Below are 16364 nucleotides of genomic sequence, written 5' to 3'. Positions count from 1 at the left end.
GGGGTGCAGCCCTTGCACCCTAGATTATTGATAAGGGGAATCTCTTGTTAGATCTCCTTTTCTATGTGGTCTCTTTAATGTCTCGTTTCCTCTCCCACAAGGCCAGCAAAATGAAAACCCAGAATCCTTATGGTGGATAACCGCTTTCAGAGGGAAAACCCTTCTGTTTTTATTTGCACCCATGGGGTCTACATTTCCCATCATTGTAGTCCTAGTAATTCCTAACTAACTTGTTTTTTGATTCTTTTAAGTCTTTCAAATTGCATTGTGTGTGTGCATGTTGTATATATTTTTTAAATTAAGTTTTTACCTGACGCATTGATCTGGTTTGAATAACCTAAGAGCTTGTCAGAAAACAGGCTACATCTTGTCACGAGAATAAATGTCACAAAACCTACACATTATGGGCAAAGATTTTCTTTTGTTGTTTGTCTTCCTGGCTTTACTTCCTCGGAGGTCAGTAGCAATGGTTTTTCATCTCATCAGAAGTAAGTTCTGAAGTCTAAGCGCTTTTGAGGTGTGTGTGTGGGGGGTGGGATGGCATAAATGAATAATTAAAAGCTATTGTCAGGGCCTCCCCGGTGGCGCAGCGGTTGAGCGCTGGGTTGCGAAGCTGTCCGCAGCCTCTGCAGCACCAGTTCGATCCCCGGCTGCTCCCCGGCCACCGGAGGAGGGTCCCGCATGGCGCGCAGACCTCTCCTGCCGCCCGCTGCTCCCCTCACCAGTGTACTTTGGTCCTTCTGCCTGTTCTGCTCCCTGCTCTGGCTCTGGTGAATTCTCTCACCCTCCTGCGCTTCTGACTGTACCCAGTGCGTGTATAAATAAATAAACAAACAAATAAATAAAATTTCCATCATTTCTAAAAAAAAAAAAATAAAAAAATAAAAAAAGCTATTGTCAGTCTGTCATTCCCGAGTACTTCAGATTCAGAACTATCATCATGGAATAAAGAAGGTGTATGTAGGTGTAATAGAGAAATGCTTAACTAAAACACTTTGTGGTGCTAAACTTGAATGTGTCAATATGAATTTGAGTTTATTTAAGAAAAAATCACCGAGGAAGCATAGAAGCAATAACCAGGCTGGTAGCAGTGGGCATTGGCAGTGACAGCATTATTTTCTGACATATGGCTAATTCCATGTTTTGGCATGAACTTTCTGCCCTAAAGTTACTGCTGTCTGCTAACCTGGGCACATGCGTATAGGCTGCTCTTGTGCTGGGTTTAGGTAAAGACTTAGTGCATGGTCTATTGTATATTGTGAATTGAGTCCTAGGGCAAGTTAGGGATAATTAGGCAGCTTCAGGGCCAGTGGAAAAAGGAACTTCAAGAGCATTAAGGAAGGCTCCAGAGATACGGGCAACAAATTCCAACGGAGACTAATCAAACCCCCCACCCCCAGACTAGGGGCAACAGGATATTCTGGAACAAGGATGATAAAGAACAGTACGAGAAGATAAGGGGTTGGGACACAGAGACTTAGTTCTGGGCACAGAGACATTAAGGCAGAGGGAGTGAGACCACCGAGAACTCACCAATCACACAGAGACTGGCGGAGCTTTGGAATAACCAGGGGGGGCAGGTGTATGTTCCCTGAGACACGACTCCACTTCAGCTCCCTTGCCCTCCCTGGCCTGGTTCCATCCACCTGGGAGTCCCACTTTATTTCTGTTCCTTTTCTCCTTAATAGACTTTTTCTTTCTCTAAGCAAATCTGCCTCTTTTTGCTTGCTTGCCTGAGCATCAGCAAAGTTCCCGCTGTGGCTTTGTGAGACACCAACCTGTGGTGGTCCAGTGGCTGGGCTCAGCACTGCCCCCGCAGCCTGGGAGCTGCTCCTGGCTGGGAGACTAGGCCTCAAAGCCTGAAATTACAGTATCAAAATGCTATGTTACAAAGCGTTTGCAGTCCTTTGTCAAATGATACTCTAAGAACATTCCTTCCTGGTGACTGTTCAGGAACACAGGTGTGACCTAGGAGGAGGCATTTTTAGTCTTGGCATTTCTTAGGGGCTTTTCACTGGGACATATATGGTTTCAGTGATACCCAGGACTAAAGTTTCCGTTTTTCTAGTCTAAAGTACCTTCTCTGTTCTGTTGAACACCTCCACCCAACCAAGTTCGTTGCTGTTCCTTAATCCCTCTTCTTACCGCATAAGCATTACTGGAAAAGATTTGTGAATGGCCAATGTTCCTCAAAGTTACCCTACAAACACTTCACCGTGGAATCCATGCACCTGAGTCTTCTAAGCCAGGCATCTTTTCCATTTGATGGTCAGCAGCGCCGCCTACTGGGAGAAACAGCGCAGCTATGTAAAAACCAACACAAAGGGCAAGAGCCTGGTGTCATTTCATGCATTTGTGAGTGGTCCTTCTGCCCAACATGAAGTGCTGCCCCACCTACAAACCCTACTCATTACCTTTTCAGTAACTTTGACATGTAGTTACAAATATTAGAAGTCTCACTGAGTACACTTTCCAGTTGCTCTGGATTGAAGTCATTGTAACAATACATATTATAAATTTATAGTCTAAAAATTCTGGAATAGACATGGAACTAATCTGGTGTAGTCTCCCATGTTAAGAGAAAGAACATGTAGCCTCTTCCGGACACTGAGTTCTCTGTTCCTGAAGTTTCCAGAGAAGGACATTCCACACTATCATTCAAAAAGTCATTTTTTAAAAAAAAAAGATTTATTTATTTATTTATACAAGCACTGGGTGCAGTCAGAAGCGCGGGAGGGTGAGAGAATTCACCAGAGCCAGAGCGGGGAGCAGAGCAGGCAGAAGGACCGAAAGACACTGCTGAGGGGAGCAGCGGGTGGCAGGAGAGGTCTGCGCGCCATGTGGGACCCTCCTCCGGTGGCGGGGGGGTGGGGTGGGTGGTGGTGGTGGCCGGGGAGCAGCCGGGGATCGAACCGGCGCTGCAGAGGCTGTGGGCAGCTTCTCCAGCCAGCGCTCAACCGCTGCACCACCGGGGAGGCCCCAATTTGTTTCTTGTAATCCAAAGGGTTCTTGTCCTTGATAATGTATTTTTAGGTATTAACCCTTTGTAGATGTATGATTTGTAAATATCTTCTCCCAAGGTAGGTTGCCTTTTCATTTTGATGCAATTTGTTTTTGGCCATATGAAAGTTTTTAGTTGAAAGCTTCCCCTTTGTTTACTTTTGCTTTTGCTTCCTGTGCTGTACAGTAAAGTCCTCAAAGGCATCTCTGAGGTTTGTCAGGAGATAATTGTCTGTTTTCTTCTATGCATATTATGGTTTTGCAACATGCATTCAAGGTTTTAATTTATTTTGAATTTTTGTGAATGGTCTGAGATAGTCATCTGGTTTCTTTCTTTTGCATGCCACTGTCCAGTTCTCCCAGCACCATTTATTGAAGAGCCATTTTTCAGTCCCTTCTCCTTTGTCATGTTGTTCATATATGTGTCTTTATTTCTGGTCTCCCAATTCTATTCCATTGATCTGTGTGTCTGTTTTTATTTCAATACCATGCTGCTTTGATTACTTCCATTTTGTAATCTAGTTTGAACTCAGGGTGTGAGATATCCATTTATGTTATTTCTCTCAGGATTGTTTTGGCTATTTGGGGGGCTTTTTTTAGTTCCAAATTTTATGACTTTTTGGTTTTGTTTCTGTTGAGAATGCCATTGGGGTTTTGATAGGGATTGAATTGAGTCTGTATAATGTCTCAGGCAATATGAAAGATAAAATCCTGACATTTGTAACAATGTGAAGTGACCTACAGGGAATTATGCTTAATGAAATAAATAGGATGAAGAAAGATAAACTCAGTATGATTTCATATGTGAACAGGAACATAAAACAAATGAATAAACAAAACAAAGCAAAATTAAACGTAGACTAAAAGAACAACATAGTGGTTACCAGAAGACACTGGTAAGCGCTGTCCACATACCAGAAGGGAAGGGAGGAGGGGTAAATTGGGTGAAGGGCTCAAGTGTAGGGTGATGGCTGGAACTGACTCTTGTTCACGAACATCACGTGCTCTCTGGGGTCTCCTGGTTCACCCACCATGGCGGGTGCAATGTGGTTCCAGTTTCTGATTCTGAATCTCAATTCTGTTCCTGTCCCTGTAGGAGCAGCTCAAACATCCCCATGGCCTTTTTTTTTTTTCTTTTTTAATAACCTTTGGGCTAAGAACAGTTTTTACATTGAGAAATGGTTATTTAAAAATACACAACAATGAAATAAAGTGACAAATAGCAGGAGAACCACTAAACCTAATGTGTGGCTCCCGGAACATTTGGGGATCAGCACACACTCGGGGCAGACTCCTTTCCTGGGGCTCATCTCCCTTGTGGGTTCTGCTTTCTGACAGTCTCCGAATCCCATGAATTTCTCTTCCCTACCAGCTTAGCTTGTCATCTTAAAGGTGATCTCCAATACTCTACCCCATATCATTAAGTGTTCTGTAGTTGGGGGGTGTCTCTGGACATTTAATCTCATGTGATATTTGAAAAAAGAAGTTCTCCCTGTACAGTTCCTGCCAAACAGGTTTCAGGAGCTAGAGCAAGGGAAGGCTGTTGCCTGGGAGCCAGTGTTGGAAAGCACAAAATCAATCTTATGAGTCTGGGAAGTAATAACTCGCATTGCGATCGCTGACTCATGACATCCTTCCGGGAGCCAGCCTGTGCTGCACGAAGCCTTACTCCACCTGAGTTGACCTCGGGATGCTGTGCTGTGGTTTCTCCCAGACCCCAGGGCATGGCACCTTCCCCCCCCCCACCCCGCCACTCAGGACACCTTTCCCCATTTGGGAGCCCCTGGTCTCCTGGGAGGCTGTGGACGCCAGAGCTAGGAGGAAGCTTCTAGATCTTGGGTCATAGTGTCACCCCCCAGTCACTGCTCCTGACAGGCGGGCAGCTGAAAATAACAGATCTCCTGACAGGGCACTGTCGCTGCTGTTGCCAACAGCCGTCTTGCTACCTGTCCTCTACCTGTTCTCCCAGCGGGATAGGCCCAGTGCCATGCCCAGCGCTGTCCACATGGCAGTGGCATCTTGGTGGGGAAGGACCCAGAGGCCACAGCCCTTTGCAGTTTGACATTTGCCAGCAGACGTGGAATTCAGTTCCCAGAAGGCTGCCTGGCCGGGGATGGGCTTCCATCAAGGGCCAAACTGCCCTGGGGTGCCCAGCCCACCTGCAGCCTGGGGCCCACAAGGTGCCGAGCCACCAGGGGCCTGCAGCATCCAGTGGGTGGAACAGGGAAAGGGGCACCTCTCTCCTTGCCCACCATCCCAGGCTGGCAGCTCTCATCTTTTTTATTTGCTTAGCATTCCCTTAATGCAAAGGAATTGCACTGTAAATCCCGTAATGGTGCACAAGTAAATATAGAAAAGGACTTGGCCGCCCCATCTGGCTGGCTCCAGGGTGCTGGCGTCAGGAAACTTGCCCCAGATGGCTCAGAACAGGCCCCAGGTCCCACTGAACAGATGTCCTCAAGCTTGGCCTCTGAACTGCTTCAATTCCCGATCGCTTCCCTCGGCGGCTCAGGCCTCGGGGTGGTTCCGGCACCTGGCGCTCACTGGCCAGAGAAGGGAAAAAGCTCTTAAAATCTCTATTAACATAAAAGCGATCTAATGATAAACATCGATACAGTAAAAGCCGTGGTGCCACCTCCAGAGGGGGCGGACAGAGAGGAAATAAGGATCACACGCACATCAGATTCCATTTTATTAAAAAACAAAACCAAACAAAATTCTGCAAGGAGGTTTCCTGGAATTCACAATTTTTGTCAAACCTTAATAGTTGCAAATTTTTGTAACTGGTACATAAGAACACAACTGCACTTATTTACACAATCGTCTCCTAGGTAACAAAAATAACCCAGTCATATCATTATCGACTGTCCCACTGTCGTCCTAAATGTCTCCCCGCCAGCCTGGGTCAGGCCGGCCGCTCACGCCCTCCAAGCACACTGAGAACAGAACAAAGCAAAGCAAAAGTCCTTGTCTCCTGATAGAGACAGACCCTTTAAAGACAGCTTTTTAAAACTTCTGTGTAATTCAAGAGAGAGATAAAGTGCTTAGGAAGGAGTCGGCAGGTGCCAGAGGTGAGGAAAGAGATTTATACGGGGGAAAAAAAACCAACACTGTCTTCCCTATTTTAAATATGCCTGTGACTTTGTCCAGAAGATGCTGCTGGGACCAGATGGCTACTTGGCCCACTACATCTTTCCGCAGTGAGAGCAAACCAAAGTCCAAGTGCCAAGTTGCCCACACACCTGGCAAGAGGAGTAACTTTCACGGTTTTGAGTCATGTGGCAATGAATCAAGGGAGCTTTGTTCTGTGACCTGGAGAACAGGTGACAGGAGAGGCCAGCAGGCCAGCTCGGGGGCGGGCTGCGTGTGACATCACCTTATAGCAAAAACATACAATCTGCGTTTAGGAAGGAAACATAAACCCATGGATTTTTTTTCTTCTTGCTAGTGGGGAGGTAGTAAAACACACTTAGGATACCGTGTCTGACCATTTCATTCTGGCAAATTCATCCTGTGGGGTAGATGTGTCTTTGGGGGTAGGTGAAGTGCTGGGTGTGAAGGGGTTCCAAAGAAGTTGGGTTTTCTTCTTTTCACATTTTTGAACTGGCAATTGCTGGTCATGGCCTGCAGCCTCCAGAACCGGGTGTCTCGTCTACACTGGAAACCAGAGTGAGCCTCCGCCCAGCTCATGAATATTTTAAAGAACAAAACCCACTTTTTTTTTTTCAGGAAATGAATGGAATGTAACTTTTCACAAGTACAAAATTACTTCATAAGGGATATCCCATTATAAAAATAACAGCCCCTCCCCACCCTCAGCTCTTTCTAATTAGAAAATGGAACCACCATTTCAGTTTTCTACTGTGAAAGCAGGAAGTAAATATATTATTATGTACATGTACAAAACACATCCGTATCTCACGCCATTTACATTCATATGAAAGAAGTTTGTTTATTGACCTTCCCGGCAATTTGACAGAATAAAGTTCAGATAAGTTACAAAACCACCAGGCCCTTGCCTTGGAGGGTCACGTACACGTTCCAGCCGGAGGCGGCTCCTCTGCCAACAACTCGCTTTAGCATACTGCAGAAGCAAAGGCTGCTGACCGCGAGCAGGTCTGGTGTGGGGGTCGCCTTCAGCTTTCCCGAGTTTGTGACATGCTTTCCTTTTTTGATAAACGTGGACCAAATTCTCAACTGAGGACATTGCAGGATGAAAGGCAGGTAAGGGGAAGAGCAGGAGATCTGGCGTCCCAGGCAAACCTGCCAGCTGAGCGCCTCCTGGTGCTCCTGCAGCAGAGTGTGCGCTGCACCCTCGCACTATCATCCACTGACCCTCGAGAACCGCAGGCGCCAGGAGTCCCAGAGAGCTGACCCCGGCCGTCCCCCCGCACCTGCTCTCCACCCCTTCAGTACAGGCAACGGTTGTGTCTTCCTCAAATGAGCGGGATGGGCTGTAACTACCTAGCTCTTCCATATGAACATTCTTTGGCTACTTAAAATCTTCCCAATTCTCAAAGAGAACAGGATTCTGAGTTCAATAAATTGCTAGATTTGTCTGAAACTTTTGAGGGAAAGAGTGGGCGGGACCCTGGCTTGCGAGATGGTGCGGCAGAGACACCACGAGACATTCGTGTTCCAGCTTCTGGAGTCAGCGAGGTCAGCCTCGGGAGGAGACCCCATAAGGGTTTTTATAGTTTTAATTAACCAGGCGACCCTCCTTCACTTGATTAGAAAACCAGGCGAAGCTCGGGCTGTCACTGCGGGGAGTGTGAGCCGCTGGCTGGGGAGTGTCTTTGGTTTACATTTTACACGTGGCCCTGCCTCGAACCCTCCCTGCCCCGGAGGCGGCCGTGGTGACTTTGGTAACTCGGGCTGACCACCTGGGCTGGCAACTGCTTTCTCCATGGACTTCGGCCCTCGCTCTGCCAGGGCCCGCAGGCTTCTCCGGAGATGTCTGTTCGTACCTTGTCAACAGGTGTCGTCGGGCGCACCGGGCCAGCGGCTGTGAGCGCCAGCGTCCGCGGCAGCCCGGGACGAGGGAGGCTTTGACACGGAGGTTCCAGGAAAAGCCACTTGATCGTGACGTCCTGGAGGCGGGCAGAGCTGAGAGGGTGACACGGAGAGGGGTGACTGAGCCCAGAGGTTCCCGCAGAGCCAGCAAGGTTTGCAATGCAAGGGCTCCACGACTCAGGCCTGCATCTAGGACCTGGAATCGCTTTCGTTTCTCCGAGAACATCGTGCCATCGAAAGCCCGAGAGCCCACACATGTGGCCACTGGCGTCGGGTCCTCATGAGCTATTGTTCCTATTGCCAAGGACTGGAGTTGTGAGATGAGAAGAAAAATGGGGAAAGGGAGGTGGTCAGATAAGGAGACACTCCCACCTGCTTCCCAGGGTGACAGTTTTTCAGTGACCCCAACCTTCTTTGCTATTGTATTTTACCCTTAAAGCACATCCCCACCCCCAAACCAGATCAGCTGGAGAGGCAGGGGTGAGCATTTATTCAGAGTCCAGGTTCTTTGAGCTTTCCCGCTCTGCTGCCAGCTCCCAGGAGGGGGCCCTACCTCCTCCTCCCTGCTGACTGCCTGCGGGGGGTGGCCCTGCACGAGGGACACCTGTGCACGAGGGACGCCTGTGTCAGCGCACCCCCGGGAGGGTGGGGTCTCGGTGTCTCTTTCTCAGCCTTAAGGAAATGCGCCCTCCTGGCTCACTCAGGAGGGAAGCGCGTGCTGAGATGGTCACCAGTGGATGCTGGACACAGCCCAGCCCGCATGGGCCTGAGAAACCCTGGCCCCTGGGAGCCCGTGATCACCTCGACCACCTCGCAGGACCCGGCGCTGTGGACAGTAGGTGAGGCACACCCTGCAGTGGCTCCCTGGCCTTAGGTGCCCAGGAAACTTCTGGCAAGGACATCCAAAGAGAAGAAGTAAGGCACCTGCTGTGCGTGTCTGAGCCGAGGCTGTACTGGGAGGAGGAAACAGACTACATGGGGAGGAAGGGCCGCGGGCCGCCCCCTCCAGCGAGCTGCCTTCCCCATCGCTGCAGACACAGCTACCGCCACGCGAAGCAGCGACCACGGGACCCCAAGGGTGTGACTCTGGACCCACAGCCGCCAAGGTTTCCTGTCCTGGGAGATGGGAGCAGGCGGGGGGTGTATGAGGGACACCGGCAATTGGTGAAGGCAGAGATGGAGGCACAGACGGAGTGGGGCCGTCGGGGAGACCACGCAGAGCATGAGGCCCAGGAGCCCCTGTCCTGGGGAGGGCTGGGAGGGCTCCCTGGAGGGGGTGGCTCCATCCAGGTCTTCTGAAAGAGTTTCCATTTAATGAGATTTCCTTGTTTTCAGTCAGGGAAGCGGTCAGTGGATAAGTGCATGCCATTTTGATTTTTATGCTCTGTAAGAATTTTCACTGAAACAAAACTCAAAGAATCCTGTCCTGGGCTGTCTCCGCTTCTGTTTCTGAGAGGGTGGCAGCCGCAGTGATGTCTGGGTGTTCTCTGCAATGGCCAGCAGGCTGTGGGTTCTCGGAGGAGCGGCCCAGACCCCTGGACTTGCAGGGCTTTTCTGTCAGGACCAGGGAAATGCATGGGAGCAAACAAACAGACCCCCAGACAGAGTGGTTATGTGGTTATCATGGCGCCGCGTGCTGGTCATGACTGACCCTCCTGCTGGCTCCCTGCCGGTCACCTCTTCCTGCTAACAGAGGCGATGGCATGTCTGGGCTGGCAGGTCCCTGGAGACTAAATCAACATTTGGTTGTGGTCTCCATGAGGATCAGGGCTCGGCTTGTCCCATGGGCCCAGCCACAGGAGGTAGCAGTTCTTGGAGGTGACCTGCACTGTTCCCAGGGGAGAGAAATGCTGCTTCTCTTATCCTGAACCTGGGCTGGGGGCGGAGGCATGACCGCCATGTCTGGGCCAGTCGAGGGTGGATGGTAACAGGCCCCCAAGGCTTCTCCACAAGGCCAAGGCCAAGGCCAAGTGAGGTCTGGTATGTCTCCCTCCCAGATCCCTGCAATGTCAACCCCAGCTGTGGGGCTCGGGGTACTGGAGCTGGGGAAGGACCTTCAGCTGTCAGGGAAGGCGGCAAACTGGGAGTCGAGGCCCAGCTGGCTGACTGCAGCCCGCATTCTCTCTGGCTCCTGGGTGCCTTAGCCTAAGGTTCTCTCTTAGCAATGGAGGGTAGGATTTTGTTTCAGCACCAAAACAACATGGTTTGTGTGACTTAAAAAAAAAAACAAAAACAACAAAACCTGACTGGTCAGAAGTAACAATAAACAGTAGCAGCAGCAGTGGTTGCTTAGAAAGGTGAAGCTGAAATTTCAAAAAGGCCACCTGAATATTTATTCATTACAAAACAAACCGGTTCTGGCCTTTCATTAGGCAACTTGGGTGAGGTCGAGCTTTCTGGAGGCGACTCAGCCTTTAGCCTTTTCTCTTGTGATGGGCAGGGGCTTGCGAGGAGGCTGGGGCAGCTCTGGCCCCAGGGCTGTGGGTGCTGAGGGCCTGCGGGCCCACACAGCTGCACCCGCATGGCCTGAGAAGACTTCGACAAAAAAAGACTGAAGTGTGTCATTTCTACTTCTTACACTGATTCCATGGCGTGGCAATAATGAGACACTTATTAAAACGATCTCCCCCCGTTTCTTTCCCTTTTAAAATGTGGCTGGTCAGAAATTGACAATTACACGCCTGACTTGTATTTTACTTCTCTTGGACGGACAGAACACGCACGTCTGCAAACAGAGGCTGCCTGGATGTCCAGCGGGCCCCTGCCCTTGGGGGTCTGTGAGTCACGGGGTCCCGCCTCAGTGTGTCTTCTTATGGGGGACGTGGTGAGGAAGACTATGGGCAAGGATAGCTTCTGCCAGTCTTGATCCCTTGCGTGCCAGTTCAACTTTGTTTGCTGCCGGAGTCACAGGAGAATCCTCTAGAACGAACCTTTGGTGATGGAGAACTGCCAAGACTTGGGCTGGCAGACCCCCGCTGGGGTCGGATCCGCAGGCCCCTGGGCCCTCGGCACCTGCATGGCATCCTGCGGTCACAGACACACTCAGGGCCTGGCGAGCTGGTCGCCGGCTGCAGCGAGTGCCCCGCCATCAGGGATGCCCAACTCAGAAGGCAGGGAATATAATTTATATTTCTTTTGCTGCTAAATTATTGTCATTCCACTTGACTTAATCTAACAGTTGGTGGGACGTTTGGCTGGAGAGGGGGAGGTGGCGCAGGGCGACCTTAGGTCAAGGGTGAGCACTGAGAACTCGGAGCTGAAGGGATCAGCGATGCCGGGCCTGAGACAAGGTGAGCCATTGCGATCCCACCTGACTTCCGGCTCCAAGCACTGAGCTTTCGGTCCTCAGCAACACGGGTGCTGGATCAGAAGCGCTGTTCTCGTCCGGCAAGTGATCCTGCCTCCCCAAGGTATGGTGCCTGCTCCCCGACAAGGCTTTCTGCAAAGACCCCCCCCTCCGCCGCCCCTGTGGTTGCAAGCCCAGAAGCATCTTGTGGGCCTCGTGCACTTGACAGTTGGAGAAGCTCAGCGTCCGCATGTGCAGGCTCATCTTGGCCCCCACGTCCTGGCTGGGAAACCCCTTCACCCCCGCCTTCCCACGCCAGCCCCTGCCCTCTGGCCAGGAAGTGCTGGACTCTGAGCGATGACCTTTCTGAAGAGGGATCATTCTCCTCGCCTTGCTGCCTACTTCTAAGCGCCAACCAGCAACTGGCTAATGGGGAAAAAGTGCAGCAGTGGTGTCCCCTGAGGACCCAGCTCTGCTTTAGGACGAGCATTCAGGGACCAAGGTGCTGGAGCCCTCATCAAATGTGCAGGTACCTCGGGGAGCAAAGCTGGTTTTCCTGGCCATGGACGCAGCAGCAACAGGGCCCAGGTCCTTACTATTGTCCAGATAGCTACCCACTGCCTGGTCACCCCTGCATCTGGGCGGCTGCTGAAGAAATAACACAGCTCTATCATGGTTGCAGAGAGAACACAAGCAGCTTCTAGCCAAGGGCAGGTTTCCCTGTGCATTTGACGCTTCTTTCTCTTTCCCTGGTACTTTCTTTCTGTCGGGAGAAACTTGATTTAGCAAATTTCCACTATTTAGAGCAAAGGGTTTCTCAAAGCACACCTCCTGCCTTGCTTGGTGTCAGGCCCCAGAAGCTGCCTGCTGAGCAGTCATCTGGATCTCCCTGGAGGTCTGGTAGGTGTGACAGGGACAGGGGTTGATGGGGTGCCCAAGGCCTGTGGCTGCATGGTGCTGAGTCATTTCTGATGCTTCCACCTCCAGCAGAGCCTATTTTGGGAGGTCACCAGAGACTGTTGTGGCCTTGGAGAAATCAACACAAGATTCTTGCTTTCCAGAGAATAGGTGGGATCCTGTTTTAAATGAGGCTTCAGGCCCAGCTACCAGCCCTGGAGCCAGGAAGGCTAGTGTAGGCCCTGGACAAGATTTCAGAGTCCCCAGCCAGAGGTACCGGGACCTGGAGACAGCAAAGGGCCTCCTTGGGTCTTACATCTCGGGTGCCAGAGCCTCCACAGAGCTGGCCGGGGCAGCCGGTGCGTGTAGCTGAACGGGCAGAGCCGGGACCTTGGCAGATCCAGAGATCAGAGCAAGTCTCTGGCAGCTGGAATCCTCATGATCCACTGGAACTGAATTTGGATCCTCAAGGACAGCGGGCCTGGGCCTGTTTCAGGGTGCTGAGGCACTTCCCAAGGTCATGCACACTTGTCCAAAGGTCAAGGCCATTCATGTCAGAGATGGAGAGATGCCTGATCAGACCAGGAACTGGGGTTCCTAAACGGAAAGCCAGGGTGAAAAGGAAAAATAACAAGGTGCACATAAAACAAACTACACATCATCCTTAAAGAAACTGGCAAAGAAGTCACACCACATTCCCCGAACGTGAAAACAAGACCTGAAGCTGATAAGAAACTGAGAAGGCCAGAAAGCATCTGCTCAGCCATTCTCAGGCCCTGTGGCCGTGGGCTGCGAGGACGGGCAGGGGCTCTGCTTCAGGCTCCCCCGAGCTGCCAAGGACACGGGCTACGGCGAGATGGAGAAAGCGCAGCCCCATGAACGTGACTTTGGGTATTGCTTTTCGTTGCCATTCTCGAGCGTGTCCTGGGGGGTCCTGATGTGCTGGAGGCCCGTGCGTCCAGTAGCGTCCAGTCCAAGATGTGGGGCACTCCCCCCCCTTCCCTGTGGGTCCTGTCACCCTGTTTTCCGCAGTCACCATTTCAGGATTTCACCTCTTCGCAGTCTTGGTCAGTGGAAAGTTCTACGTCGGACAGTCCAACCTCCATGGCCATGATGAGCGAGATGTCGGAGTCGCTGCTCACGGCCGGCTCCTCGCCTGGAGGAGAGAGCACAGTTCATCGTGAGGGTGCCTGGGGCGCTGGCTATGCCAACACGGTGGCTTTTAATAACATTTAAGGTGAGAGAAGGTATTAGAAAACTTGGCTACTTTGTAAAACAAACAAAAAAATCTAAGCATCGTCTTATTCTGTATCTCTTTTAATTGGATAAGAAAAATCATAGTCCACCAGAAACATGGGCAAACGTCACTGTTAGGCGGTCCAGAGGATCTAATGTAAATGACTGATAAATACAGGTAAAAGGGAGCGACTTAAATTGTTCATGAAATTTTCAATCTTTAAAAAAATAGGATATTGCACTTAAGACTGAGGTGGGCACTGGCACATACTGCATGCGTAACTGTGAAATTGTCACCCAGTAATTACGTTTCCAGAATTATAGAGAAATCATCAGAGATGCAAAAATATTCCCTTAAGTCTTATTGATAGCAACAAAAATTGCAAGTAACAAAGTCCAATGATAGTGAATATCTGAATTAACTTATTCCTAAAGGACAGTCTTCTTAACAACAAAGCGGTTTCCAAAGAATGCGCAGTTACATATGAAAACAGTATGCAGTGAAGCAAAAACAGAAGTACTCGAGGCTTTCTAGGCAGTGAGCTCAACAGAGAAAGTTATCTGGAAGCAAAGGAATAAAACATTCTAGTAAGAGTTGTCTCAGGCTTTGGGAATTATTTTCATTTTCTTTAAAACATTTTTCCCCCAGTTTTACTCCCAAACATTCTGTAAGTGAACACCCGTGACTACCTTATTCACGAGTCCCTACTACGTGCTAAGGCTTATGCTAGATGCTAGGGATACAGGTGAGAGTAAGACAGCTCCATCCTCCAGGAGCTGACTGTCCAGTGGGCAGGCTGGTCACTAGTCAGACACCACACAGTGGGGTGACACTCAGCAGCAGGAGGTACCACCTGTTGCAAGTGCCCTCTGCTGGGTCAGAGGTGGCTTCCCATAGGGTGCCAGGTCGAACTGATAATTTGTGTCAGCCAGATGAAGAAGGAAGTACCTTCTGGGCATTGGCAATAGCATATGTAGGTGGCTGGGGGGCAGGGAGCCTGCGTGCAGGTGGACATGAGGCTGTAACTGGCTTACACAGTTTGTGGAGGTGTCAGGGTCAAGCTCGTGTACATCAACAGTAGGGTGGTCTGAGCCAGAGTCTGGTTTCCATCCGCCACTGGACAACGGACGCCCCTTTATCTGGGTTGACCACCCTGCCCTCTTCTTTAGATATAACTAAGCGCAGAGCCAAGCCAGGAGCCAGGCAGGGCGGGGGAGCTCAGATGCAGCAAGACAGCCCACAAGCCAAAAAGATCTCGTGTGTCCCATTATCCTGTGGAAGAAACATGCAGCTAACTGACCAGCAAGATGGCTGAGAACCTCGGAATATTGCTGGTTATGATACTTTTGCTCTGACGATCGCTTATTTCTTTCATGTTGAGGTACAGTAGGGAAATGAGTTTCATAAAGGGCAGTAAACTTTTTTTTAAGATTTATTTATGCATACAAGAGCTGGGGTACAGGCCAGAGGCACAGGGGGTGAGAGGATTCACCAGAGACAGAGCGGGGAACAGAACAGGCAGACTGACTGAAACACACTGCTGAGGGGAGCAGCGGGCGAGTCAGGAGAGGTCTGCTGCGCCATGTGGGTAGCTCCCTGGCCAGGGATCAAACTCGTGCTACAGAGGCTGCAGATTGCTTCATAGGTTGCATCTTAACTCCTTGCGCCACTAGGGAGGCCCAAGGGCGGTAATCTCTTAAGATATTTTGAAGAAGACATGTAACCCAGGCCACAGTTAGCGACAGCGTGGTCTTGGAGGAACGGGGTGTTTCCAGGAAGACACCCATCCTAAAGCACACCCTCGTGTGTCTCCCGGCGCCGCGGGTACGTGGCGTTCACAGGAACATCAGGGGACCGACCGCTAGGACAAAGCATCAGGAACAGCTTTGGGAGGGTGTAGGCAGTAGTTGAACGTGGTGGCTTTCAACAATATTTGATGAAATGAGTCATTGAGTCAACAGTGAAGTGGAGTCTCTCCCTCCCCAAAATCTGTCTCTGCCCCCATCTTTATTTTGAGCACTTCTTATATATCTTCTCCGAGGCAGCAGCCACCAGAACCGTCCGCCCTCTGGGGAACCCTTAGCCAGGAAGGCGGGGCTGGGCTCGTGCCGGCTGGAGGAAGCCCCGACTCTGCACCGCGCAGCTCACGCCAGGCGCGGGGCTCACGCTGGGTCAGGTGCAGGGACCTTTCATCTGCCCAAGCTGTGTGACTCTCTCCTCACCTCCCTCCCTGAACGCTTTGGAGAGGAGTTGCTTTCATTGGGTTCTCTCAGAAAACCACAGAAGGCTGAGAAGCACTCCCGCAGACTGCGCTCTGGTGAGCTGCGCGCGCTCACCACACAAGACTGGCGTGGCTTGTTTGTAAATGCATATTTTGGTTTACGTTTCACCGACCACGTGTTGTCCATTAACTTGACATGACACTTTTCACACAGTCTCTGCCTTCCTATTTAATTGCCTCCGACTGTTATTCAAAGCCAAAGGAAATTCTCCCCCTCAGAGTGGGATTTGTTACTGATGCTACTGCCGGTTTTATGAGAGGAGGCGCAGGCCACAGAGGCCTGGTGTGCACAAGCCTCGCCCGCAGAGCCCATGTGCTGTGTTGAGAGACTCAGGTGGTGATGACTGTAAACCCCAGGAGTCCTGCTCAAGCAGGAGGTTTGGGGCTCACGCACTGGGAGATGCTCCCTTCGTTATATAAAAGCTGAGTTCCCCATGTACTTGAAAAATAAGACTTCAAAGAAAAACAGCATCCTTCCTGCCACGCTAGTGATGCTCGTCTTCTTGAAAACAGGACATCTTCTCCAGTCAACCCCGTGGCCTGCAGAGGCTCCCAGGGGTTGGCTCACTTACAAAGTTGCTTTTCATCTTAGAATTGAGGTTTCTCAGAGCTGGGACATTGCCTGGTATTGACTGTCAGGATCTTAGTGC

The 16364-nt window shown here is 50.6% G+C and overlaps 1 protein-coding gene across 2 annotated transcripts in view; it reads right to left on the bottom strand.

Annotated features, from left to right (window-relative positions):
* Positions 1 to 13169: 13169 nt before the first annotated feature.
* RNF150 (ring finger protein 150) overlaps positions 13170 to 16364 on the bottom strand; it is a gene marked incomplete at its 5' end in the record, with an annotated part of 123084 nt that continues 119889 nt past the window's right edge. For both annotated transcript variants that reach the window (XM_084244789.1, XM_084244790.1), the window contains one exon: positions 13170 to 13352. In XM_084244789.1, the coding sequence (XP_084100915.1) occupies positions 13237 to 13352 (116 nt within the window). In that variant the 3' untranslated portion in view covers positions 13170 to 13236. The remainder of the gene's footprint in view (positions 13353 to 16364) is intronic.

This window comes from Talpa europaea (genome assembly GCF_964194135.1).
Source record: "Talpa europaea genome assembly, chromosome: 10".
In the NCBI taxonomy this organism is placed as follows: Eukaryota; Metazoa; Chordata; class Mammalia; order Eulipotyphla; family Talpidae; genus Talpa; species Talpa europaea.
This window is presented reverse-complemented; position numbering and strand designations above follow the sequence as displayed.